This window comes from Asterias rubens, chromosome 10 (assembly GCF_902459465.1).
Source record: "Asterias rubens chromosome 10, eAstRub1.3, whole genome shotgun sequence".
NCBI classification, from domain to species: domain Eukaryota; kingdom Metazoa; phylum Echinodermata; class Asteroidea; order Forcipulatida; family Asteriidae; genus Asterias; species Asterias rubens.
Genome location: NC_047071.1, coordinates 7,190,512 through 7,202,703, shown reverse-complemented (window position 1 = coordinate 7,202,703; position 12,192 = coordinate 7,190,512). Strand labels below are relative to the sequence as shown.

The window sequence follows — 12,192 nt, the reverse complement described above, 5'->3', positions numbered from 1 at the left end:
ACCAGAAACATCCATGTGATTTCAACATAATGCATTGTGTAATGTGTGTAGTACGTATCAATGTACCTCACGCACCCATCACTTCAATGTATCCATATTGCATAAACCACTAGTGGTGCAACAGATGACAGACTATATAGACAAAGTACAAAGACATGAAAGACATGGATTTTTGGCTGAACAGTGCAGTAGCCAACCACATTTGTCATGTGGGAGGTAATGGAGCATGCTATTGATCATGTTAAAAAGGTTGGGTATCAGAACCACACATATTCCCTAGAGATGTAGTTTTCAAATAGTGTCATCGCAAACCTAGTCATTACTGAGTAGCTGTTTTACAAACCTTCAACTCATTAAGAAAATATTGTTATTTCTCACATTAAATTTACCTCTTGAATAAGTTTGTGGGGGTGGGGCGGCAAATCCTTGCTGATCGTATTACTGGAACTAAAAGATTCATCTTTCTGCTCCTCAAAAAAAAAGAAATGGTGAGAAATTGTTGAGAACAAGGTTACACTTCTGTATACATATAAGGTTCGACCATTATACTTCACGAGCATCTTTCTTCAAGTTGTTCACCTGCAATGAACATGCTGCAAGCAATTTATGTATAATGATTGATGGAAAGATTCTTCATTGGAAATTACATGTGAGGGTTGGGAAAAATAGCACTCTTTGCTGTCTCAAATCTTCTTAAATAGGAGAACCTTTCAATATGAATTGATACATCACAGTGACCCTTTTGTTACATTGTATGTGCAACATGAGTTGGAAAATGTTTTCAAGTCAATGTTTGCAAATGGTTGCACTTACTAATTTCAGTTTAGTAAGTTAATTTGATAGCATACTGTTTGACTAGAGGCCATCTTACCACGACCTCCTCAGATCTTTCAGCTTCTTCTTCTGTTTGATCGTGAATATCAAGAGCAGCGTCTATTGCATCAAAAAATTCATCCTCCTTCATCATGCTGTGAGGCCCCTCCTACAAAAAGGACATTGAAAATTCAACCATCACACTGTCTAACTTCTGCCTCAAGCGTATCCCTAGACTTTTTTTAATAAAACAAAAATACATGGTTTGGTGACAAAAACAACCGGTCTTGTAAACAAGCTTGTCAAAGAATATAAAGAAGACCTTTTTGAACTCTGTCAACAACTATAAGTTGAACAATTAATTCAAATTGCAAGACGCATGATATCTTTAGAAAAAGTACAAATACATGTACTTATTGTAAAAATGCTATAATGTGAGTTTTAAATGCACCAAAACTTAATATAACGAAATCAAGAACAGGTCTCGTCCCTTAAATGGGAACAATTTACTGCAACATGCCTTCCAAAGCCTTTTTATATTGGCCATTTGGACATAATGTTTGAGAAATAATCATTTCACAAATTGATAGAAAAGTGTTGTGTTGATGTTTATGGGCCTTTCTTATCAAACTAACCTCATAGTCCGGTCCACCAAGGAGTGCTTTCTTCTTCATGTCTTGCAGTGCCTTTCTGTATGCCTCCACTGCCCGCTTTCTCTTGTCTTGCTCCTGAAAGACAAGAAATACAGCCACTTACAGCCAGTACTTAAGTGAGTTTAGTATTACTCATTGCTATGATGATGACACACTGCATCATGCCAAAATCATTAAGGAAGTATTCAGTGATTAATGTAGTGTGTGTGCATAGTGGGACCCTGGGAATATTGAATAAGTCTGCATGCACCATGGAGTTATATGGGTGAAAATTCACTAAGCCGCCATAATTACGTTCAATTTGGGTCAAAAATTCAAAATAGATTCAGAATAATCATTCCAACTCAGTCAAATAGTCCAATTGTTCTAATTTATTAATTTGATAATGTCGGGGCTACAACTATTTCGAATATTTAACAAACAATACTTTAAGCTCAACAACTTGTAAACAGTAACAGTAAATATACAAAACAATAAGACCATTTGAAAAAACCTCTTTAATGTTAACTGCTAATGTTTTTAACACCTTGTTACAAATATGCTCTGCAACATTTTTGCCGAAATACGTACCATATGGCTGTTTTAGAAAAAAATTATGGCTATCTGCATGAATTTCAGAGTGTTTTTTCATGACAAGCGCACATATTTTGAAGTGTAACTGAACAACAAATTGTCCTAGTCTCATATCAATGCTTGTGTTTACACATACTAACCTACTGATAATTCATACAATCATTGAAGTTTAGAGTGTATTTGGTTTAAAAGATACATATTTCTTTGGGTGCACAATTTCGGACATAACTTTGGACAATGTGGACATTTCGGACATAAATCTTTGTAGACATTACATAGTTTTACATGGACAAGACACGAGACACCTTTTTTTGTATTTAACTGATGGCTTGGTACATAAATAATTGTAAATCATGATGTGGGATCTCTTTCTTTCAGTCATATCATTATATTATAGACATAACTTTGAAACTTATCATATTTCGGACATAACTATGTCCAATGAAAATTTTTGTGAGTACTCGGGGAAGTTATTTGGATAACTCTTATTGTAGCATCGCAGTTTGTTCAATACGAATCTACTACTGGAAGACAGCAGATGGTCTACTAACAAGATATTCTCCAAATAACATTAAGCTGCCTGACCTATACAGATTACGGAATGTAGCAAGTTAAAGGCCTTTTCAGTGAAACCATGTCAAAACCATCTTCAAAGTAAAAAGTAGGTGACATGTTTAAAGAGAACTGAAACAACCAATTTAAACTCAAAAGACATTTTAACACCAAGTAACTGCCAATAACATCATATAAAGTACAAACAAATTTAACTTGGACACAGTTGTCTTTCATTTTGGTTGATCTGGATGACAGGTAAAATACCCATGCTTTACAATAACGCCAGCTTTTGTTAAATTTGTGACACATCATCATCACTCCACTTGCGTGCGCCCCTTTGAGTCATTATTATAGGGTTTGGAATTGAGATCACCATGTTTAGGGATGCCCATGATGACTTCCACTCCTTGTTCTCTCCAGTTGGCCAAACAAAGTAACCCTTTTTTGACAACCTGAGTTTGAAAATAATGAAAGAAACTTTGGTTTAAGAGGAAAGCAATAACAATATGACCTTAATTTTAATTACAATTAATAAGCAATTTAAGTCACACTCTCAGATACAGAAACAGTCTATACAGATCTTACCTGGTTCCTTTTGCAACAAAATTTAAATCTGCTCTTTGTTTCCTAAGCCTACAAAAACATGCAAGGAATCTCTGGAAAATAGTTTAAATTCAGGTCTTATGATTGTTTTAAGACAACACAATTATCACTTACCTATTCACTGCAGCAGAAGTGTGGTATACCGTGTGCTATGTGCGTGCAGAAGTAGTGCTTGTTGTAGTATACTGTCATGTAGTCTATGTATACTGTGTACATCATCAAACACAGGTTTTATGCGTACTCTTACAGAAATGCAAGTCAAACCTACCCAGATCATACTCCTGTGGAAGTTTTAACAATTTATCTGTTTCATAACCTACATGTAGAGTAGAGCCATGGCCCACCATTTGTATGTCCACTGTCTTTAGTTATGTACGAAACAGCAATATGTCCACACAAGGAAAAGTTAATTTTGAACAAAACACTTCAAATTTCAGCATTACTTTGGGATAATTGGTGCAAATAAATTAGCTACACATTATTTGAGACTCAAGAATAAAGATTCTTTACATCATCATTCTTAACTTCCCACATTAAAAGCTTGGGCCTTTTGGGAGAGAGACTTCAAATGTGATGATCATTTTGTAGTTTTTGCTCAATTGAAGTATTATTTATTTCACAAATGCCAATTTATGTTTTTAGTTAGTTGAATTGATGAAGTACATTAAATATTCGCCCCACCCACATACAAAATAAGTTTAAGTCATAAAAAAAAAAGCATTAAGTGAATTCTGGACATAACAGTTATGTCCGAAATGGGTTTTTCAGTATATTTTGGAGTAAAACGTTTATAAACTTACTAATGGTTCTATATGTTTTTAATTATCATTCTTCAATACACAAAATAAGAAGTGTCATAGTTTCAATGTTATAACTTGCCCCAAAATGTTTATTCTTCCATTGGACACGTTTCCGACATAACTTCTATTTCGGACATAACTCATGTGGACGGAAAGTTCTTAATCCACCTCCCTCGTGGGGTTTAGGGGTAACTGTTTCAGGTGAAGATTTTTATTAATTGACAAGTCAATACCACTTGTTTCATCTATTAACTTGAATGATTTCTTTACTAGGGGTACACGTTATAAAGAGAAATGTATTATTTCGGACATAACAAAGTTGCGGACGGATATATGCATCGCTGTTTTTAGCACTTTGTCACACTTAAACCGGCCCATCTGAGATTATGAAAACAATTGCACTTAGTGCTGGGCTAAACAACCTTGGGAAAAATGTTAAACTTTCTGGTTTCCTATTTTACTAGTTGATAGAAACTAGTATCAAGAAAATACCTTAAAATTGGACGGAAAATAGTTATGTCCGAAATGGCTCACTAATGACCCTAGTGTGCTTTTACCAGACATATATCATTGAAGCTATTGTTGTTATCAGCAAGGCATTTCTCCATTCTATCATCATGTAACATGCAGTGATGGCTTTGCTAACTAATGTCTTTAATTGGCAACTGAAACAAAAATATAGTTTTTTTATTGAACGAGTTTCCGTCCACAAATCGGCCTTTTACCAACATTCTGAAAATCTTGCAAAGCAACTATGACAAAGTTGTAGCTACTGTAGGTACTTCTAGATGGGTACTTCAAATGGATGCTTTAGTTATCTTGACATGATGTTTAGTTTATGTGCTACAATGCTAAAAGGGCATTCTAGCTAATTAGTGCAGTTTAGTGAATTTTCACCCATATATAAGAACAACAGGGCGCACTGGCCTATATACGCAACCCGACATGCGCGCAGGCGGCCATTTTCTAAGTTGACAAAACACGGGCAAGGTAAGGTCAACATCCTCAGTTTGTACATTGTACATGCAGTGCAAACAATGGAAAGTTTTATGCAATATATAAAAAGTTATTTTCATTGTTGGCACAACCTGTTTAATAATACGGGCATTGTAATGTGGGAAGCCAAAGGTTACGTCAATGTCAACAAATGTTGAGATGTCACAATAACGAATTTTTGTTGTTGACATATTGATTTTGTTTTTATAAACTACAATACTGAATAGCATTGGTCCCTGATTAAGAACCCTAGAACATGTAGAAATACAAAGATTCAATCTTTTGGTGTATACTTTACACAAGTTGATAATAATACAGGACACTGTAACATGTGATGACATCATCATACATAAATATCAATCAATAGCTAGGAAACAAATGACTGAAAGGAGATGAAACCAACTTTACTACAGAATTGTGGTGTTTAAAGGGAAGCAAGTAGAAAATTTACCTGTAAGACTGTCAACCAAGAAAGGGATGGGGGTCGATATAACATGTAGGAGCACTGACATACAGTGTACAATGTATGGACGGGATAATCTGGGGTCCATTTTACAAAAAATTAGGACTAGGACTAGTCCTAGGAAATATTACAAACTTAAGGCTAGTCCGAAGATACTCGTCCTAACTCGAGAAAAGTCTAGTCTTACAACTCTTTGTGAAATCCACCCCCGGAAACAAAAAAGCAATAACCAGGGCACAAATCATATACATTGTATTTGGTTCAAAGGCTACCGTACAATGTACATTGTATTACAAACAGGGATGAAAAGGAATGACTTTTATTCATGAAATAAAACAAGTCAGATGAAAGACACACCTTCTCCAGTCTCTTCTGCCATTGTTCTTCTCTTTGTCTCATTAGATCGATGCAGTGAGACAGAGTTGCTAGGATACCAGCCGTTGTTGCCTTGAAAGTAAACGCCTCCCCTTTAAAGTCCACGCCCATATGGTGGGGCTGGAAATGACCTTTGTCTGAAAGTATCACAAAAGACCCATGCACATTTCATAAATAATGCTTTGTTGGATTTCTATCCCCCTTGAGAAACACTAAACAATGAAAGCGTTCTAACATTAATACAAAACAAAGTTTAAAGAGTTTGAAGGCTCATTCATGTCATGATGTTTGAGTTAGTAAGAGGCTCTGCACTCGAACCAACCGAAAGGTTTGTTGTTAGTTTATCATTACAGAAAAGCGAGCAAAAACAAGTTTCATTGTTCAAGTTTTTCTGTTAAGGCAGAAAATACAGTAACACAATCAGAACTCAGCAAAAACATACAACATGAAAAGTTGTAATTTAATTTATAGTGAAATTGAGAGTGGTACCTTTTTCTTTGTGAGCTGAAGGTCCATTAGTTTCAATAAATCTCATATGGGAATCAACTCTGGGTGTGGTACCAGATTCATCATTCAGATCTTCATCATCAATGTCACCATCCACTGTAAACAATCAATCAATCAATCAATCAACCAATCAGTAATTTCCCTTGAAAGGCAAGGCAAATTCCTATACAAAATGCATTAAAAAATCACCATTGTGTTACTTAATTCAATTGTTTATTCAATTGTTTATTGTCACACGTATAAATACATATACAGTGAAATTCACTTCGGCTTGCGAGTCTAAAAATATTAACAATTACAGAAATTACAAAAAATACAGAAAACCCTAAAACCACATAGGCATACAATAACGAACAAATAAACAGTATGCGCACAATATGCAGAGAGACAATAACAGTAACAAAATTGCAAACCCCCAAAACAAATTAAAAAGAATTAATCATTAAGTAACCTTATTGCACTGGGATAAAAACTATTGCGAGTACGGTTGGAGTCAGCTCTGATCGTTCTATATCACTTACCTGCTCTCATTAATTAAAACAAACTGTTCGCAGGGTGAAATTCATCCGAAATAATAGATCTAGATTTCTTCAGAACCCGAGCAGTATAAAGTTTATCCAAAGCAGGAAGCTCACGACCAATGATAAAGCTAGCAGTATCGACTACACGATTGAGGCGTTTTCGATCATCTGCCGTGGTGTTGCCATACCAGACAGTGATCGAGAGTGTCAAAATACTCTCAACAACTGCCCGATAAAACTTTACTTAATTAGCATTCAGTCCACATGAACTTGATCAGTCAAAGTATTTTGATATATATTGCAAAAACTTTGAATGAAAATGTTTCCTTTAAATACAGAACATTTTTAATTCATGCTATGTATGTAAATGGCTTTGCCTCTTTACAGATGAATTGTTTAATTAGTATTTATTCTGAACAAATGTAAAGACAGAAATGTTTAAGTCACTGTAGGTGAATACATGTAAACCGGTGTCTCCCTTAAAGACACTGGACACTAATGGTAGTTGTCAAAGACTAGTCTTCTCACTTGGTGTATCTCAACATCTTATGCATAAAATAACAAACCTGCAAAAATTTGAGCTCAATTGGGTCATCAAAGTTGCGAGATAAAACGATACACGAAGTTGTACTTTCAGACCCTTGATTTCGAGACCACAAATTCTAAATCTGAGGTCTCAAAATCAAATACGTGGAAAATTACTACTTTCTCAAAAACAACATTACTCACACTGTGGACACTGCCTTTCATTTTTTTTTCACTCGACCACAAGTTGTGTCACTAGACCATATGTAATAATGTAAAGTTTTGAAGCGTAAAAAAAGATTTCAAAACGCTGGAATTTTGAGTTGTGTTTCCCCACGTGCCTAGTAATGCCACACTCGTATGTGCATGCAAATTTTAACGATTGTATAACACTAAAATAACGATTGGTTCAAAGCTTGGTTCGTGAACAAATGACTTTTTGTTTCAGATATCAGTATAAACCACAAGGGAAACTGACTGGGTAAAAAGTTGGTAGAGCGCCGGCACGTTAATCCGGAGGTCGTTGGTTCGAATCCCACTCTAGTCAATTCTTTGTTCAACCCCCAAAATCATTTACAAATTTACCCAGTCAGTTTCCCTTGTGGTTTATATTGATATCTGAAACAAAAAGTCGCATCCCCTTAAGGTGATCCCCTAGCTGCTGCTTCCCAGGTTGTATCTTAATTTGGGTGTGATCCCTGGCTACACGGCAGTTAACGGTTGAATGGCTTCTGACTGGCACCCCTGAACAAAGATATTGACAAAATAGGGACACCGCCAATATAGGGCTAGATAGTTCAGTTGGTAGAGCGCCGGCACGTTAATCCGGAGGTCGTTGGTTCGAATCCCACTCTAGTCAATTCTTTGTTCAACCCCAAAAATCAAAATAATATATGTTAGCCATTGCAGGTAAACACAACTGTTTGCATGTAACATTATGTGACCTTTCGCAAAACAGAACTTGGGACATGATTAACAAATTTACAGAATAGTTTACAGATTTTCCAAAATTCCAGCATGGGAATATAATGTAACAGTGGCCGTGTAATAAAAGATCTTGCCTTCGGCCGAGTCATTTTTATTTATCATAATGCCTTGATCCTGCCAGTTCTGGAAAGCCGGTTTTTGAAATCTTACATGGATCTTCCAGCCATTTCCTGCTGTCTCCTGATGAGGAGGCAGCATCAGCACATGTGTCAAAATAACCCTGGAGAGCATCCACCTGGCGACAAAGAATGTCACGGAATGTCTCCATCTCAGCTAGCTTCTCCCGTAGGCCACGCCCTTTCTGAAAATAGAAGAAACAACCGTTTTCATTTATCATGCTGCATACATCGAACTGTACCTTTTAACTGTCCAGACCAAGACACCACCTTAAAACTCTTCCAAACCTGAAGCCAAAAATAGCCTTGGCTGCTCCAATAATGTGAAGAGAACTTTCCACGTAACAAACAAAAGCAAACAATGTTTTAATTTGTTGGCTGATTTCTCTTTCTCTCACATGTACACCAGCAATTTTATTCCATTGCTACTTTGAACCCCTCAGTGATGTTATTTACCGGAAAGGAAGTCGCCAATGTAAAATAATGTATATTTTGGCAATTGAATACTACAAAAAGAAATTGAAAATGTTAGCCCTGATGGCCTGTTTTGGCATGTTTCTCTGAGAAGACAATGCTGTCAAACGACTCATCTACATGCAGCTTGATCACATCACAAATGATGATACAGGAGATCAATTGGCTGCTACGGTTGTATTTAGCAAGAGGGGTAAGCCTGAATATTGGCCGCAGCTTACATACAGCCAATGTTTGGCCGAATCACTGTGGGAAAAATCGAATCCCCAACATTATGAGAACAATTGTTGTCCTTACTCGGTTATATTGTGATATTCTAAAAAAAATAAAAATATGTTCGCGGGGAACTCTCAAAACTAAATCTTGCAGGTCAGCTTAAAAAATCTTCCAGAATTCCAGCATAAGAGTGTGATTTGAGTAAAATTGGTAAGTACACATACAGGCCTGATACTTCACGGAGGCAACCAAGGCGATTGGTAAGTACACATACAGGCCTGATACTTCACGGAGGCAATGAAGGCGATTGGTAAGTACACATACAGGCCTGATACTTCACGGAGGCAATGAAGGCGATTGGTAAGTACACATACAGGCCTGATACTTCACGGAGGCAACGAAGGCGATTGGTAAGTACACATACAGGCCTGATACTTCACGGAGGCAACCAAGGCGATTGGTAAGTACACATACAGGCCTGATACATCACGGAGGCAACGAAGGCGATTGGTAAGTACACATACAGGCCTGATACTTCACGGAGGAAACCAAGGCGATTGGTAAGTACACATACAGGCCTGATACTTCACGGAGGCAACGAAGGCGATTGGTAAGTACACATACAGGCCTGATACATCACGGAGGCAACGAAGGCGATTGGTAAGTACACATACAGGCCTGATACTTCACGGAGGCAACCAAGGCGATTGGTAAGTACACATACAGGCCTGATACTTCACGGAGGCAATGAAGGCGATTGGTAAGTACACATACAGGCCTGATACTTCACGGAGGCAATGAAGGCGATTGGTAAGTACACATACAGGCCTGATACTTCACGGAGGCAACCAAGGCGATTGGCAAGTACACATACAGGCCTGATACTTCACGGAGGCAACGAAGGCGATTGGTAAGTACACATACAGGCCTGATACATCACGGAGGCAACGAAGGCGATTGGTAAGTACACATACAGGCCTGATACTTCACGGAGGCAACCAAGGCGATTGGTAAGTACACATACAGGCCTGATACTTCACGGAGGCAACCAAGGCGATTGGTAAGTACACATACAGGCCTGATACTTCACGGAGGCAACCAAGGCGATTGGTAAGTACACATACAGGCCCGATACTTCACGGAGGCAACCAAGGCGATTGGTAAGTACACATACAGGCCTGATACTTCACGGAGGCAACCAAGGCGATTGGTAAGTACACATACAGGCCTGATACTTCACGGAGGCAACGAAGGCGATTGCCTCCGTGTCCCCTGGTCATTGCCTTGGTGCCCTTGAAATGCTCCAGTACAAATTTTCAATTTCATCATAGGGTGCCCTTTACCAAGAAGAAAATGCCTTGGTGCCTTGCCCTTTCAAAAACGAAGCATACAGCCCTGCACATATAAGTACATACATGTATGTGTAGATATTTATAAATAAATGAATATTTTTATTGTACAATGTACCTTGAAAGAGGAAGAGGATGCCAGACTAGCAGTAGAGTGAAGAGACAGCATAGATCCTTGACGCTGTAGACTGGTGCTCTCTGCCTCTGCTGCTGCCTTCTGTAACTCCAATGCATCCAGCCATTTATGACGGTCCTCTTCATTCTTGCAGCGTAGGTACCAGACATTGTCATTAATACTGACATCAAAACGAAGTTCATCAAAGGGATGGGCCTGCACAAAAGTAACATGAATCATTTTTAAACATGCATGTATAACTGGACTAGACTGTCCATTGTCACCCAATGACTGACACTCCAGTTAAAGCCACTGGACAATATTGGTTGTCAAAGACTAGTCTTCTCACTTGGTGTATCTCAACATACATGTATAAAGAAGTAATTTTCCACGAATTTGATTTCGAGACCTCAGATTTAGAATTTGAGGTCTCGAAATCAAGCATCCAAAAGTGTGACAAGGGTGTTTTTTTCTTTCATAGTTTTCTCGCAACTTTGACGACCAATTGAGCTCAAATTTTCACATGTTTGTTATTTTATGGATTGTTGAGATACACCGGATACACCGAGTATGAAGACTGGTCTTAAGCACCTACTAATAGTGTCCAGTGTCTTTAAATGATCAATGGACCTTCATTTGCTTAAAATCGAAACTGATGATCATCAATCAAAATCATTGGCACCAACAAGTTCAGCATGCAAGCCGAGCTTTGTTCACTCATTGTACAGGACTATTTTGTTAAAGCTACTAGACACTACTGGTAATTACTCAAAATAATTGTTTATAGCATAAAAAACTTACTTGGTAACGTACACTGGAGAGCTTTTGATACATGTAGTGACACCAAATGAGAAGAATTGTCTTTGAAATTACCAAATGTGTCCAGAGCCTTTTTAACATTATTCTATACACAGGGTCCTTTGCAGATGTTCCGTCCCAACTTGATAACTGTCCCAACTATAGTTGGGACACAGACGATGAGCTTCATGGTCAAAAGGTGCTTTGAGAGCACTCTGCAGACTTCAAAGCTTCTTCTCAGATAGGCTTTGATTGTCATCAGACAATCATAAATGAAGCTTAAAGTTTTGTTTTCTGACTTGACCGATTCAATTTCAGGTCCTACTCTTGTACACGTGTGTCGATATTAATTCGGACACAAGGATAGGATCTGAGGGATTCCGACTTGATACATAATATGTAGTTGGGATAATTTTTGGACTCACGACACAGGATAGGCTAGTGATCGTGAAGGAAGGATTTTCAAAAGTGGTAAAAATGGAGCAAATCTGCTGACTAGCTGTCGAAATTGTACGTTTTTAACCATTTCGCCCTGCACACTCATTGCGTTTGCTTCGTAACCCTCCGGCTATGCCGTCGGCAGGAGGGTTACGTTATCGCAACTACGAATGGATGAGCTGTCTCAACATGCTCAACGTTGAATTGTCTGAACGGTTGAGATGTCCGAACGGTCGAGTTGTCCAAACAGTCGAGTTGTCCAAACGGATGAGTTGTCTGAACACCGATTATAAAATAATTGGCACTGCCTCTTCT

The 12,192-nt window shown here is 37.9% G+C and overlaps 1 protein-coding gene across 2 annotated transcripts in view; it reads right to left on the bottom strand.

Annotated features, from left to right (window-relative positions):
* Window positions 1-12,192, bottom strand: part of LOC117295999 (ceramide transfer protein-like) — a 31,659-nt gene that overhangs the window by 18,958 nt on the left and 509 nt on the right. The window contains exons 2-8 of one of the 2 annotated variants that reach the window (XM_033778832.1): window positions 10,645-10,857; window positions 8,522-8,672; window positions 6,321-6,434; window positions 5,814-5,968; window positions 1,449-1,541; window positions 872-982; window positions 390-467 (exon numbers count right to left, since the gene is read on the bottom strand). In XM_033778832.1, the coding sequence (XP_033634723.1) occupies window positions 390-467; window positions 872-982; window positions 1,449-1,541; window positions 5,814-5,968; window positions 6,321-6,434; window positions 8,522-8,672; window positions 10,645-10,857 (915 nt within the window). The remainder of the gene's footprint in view (window positions 1-389; window positions 468-871; window positions 983-1,448; window positions 1,542-5,813; window positions 5,969-6,320; window positions 6,435-8,521; window positions 8,673-10,644; window positions 10,858-12,192) is intronic. The other variant, XM_033778833.1, reaches the window with a different exon arrangement.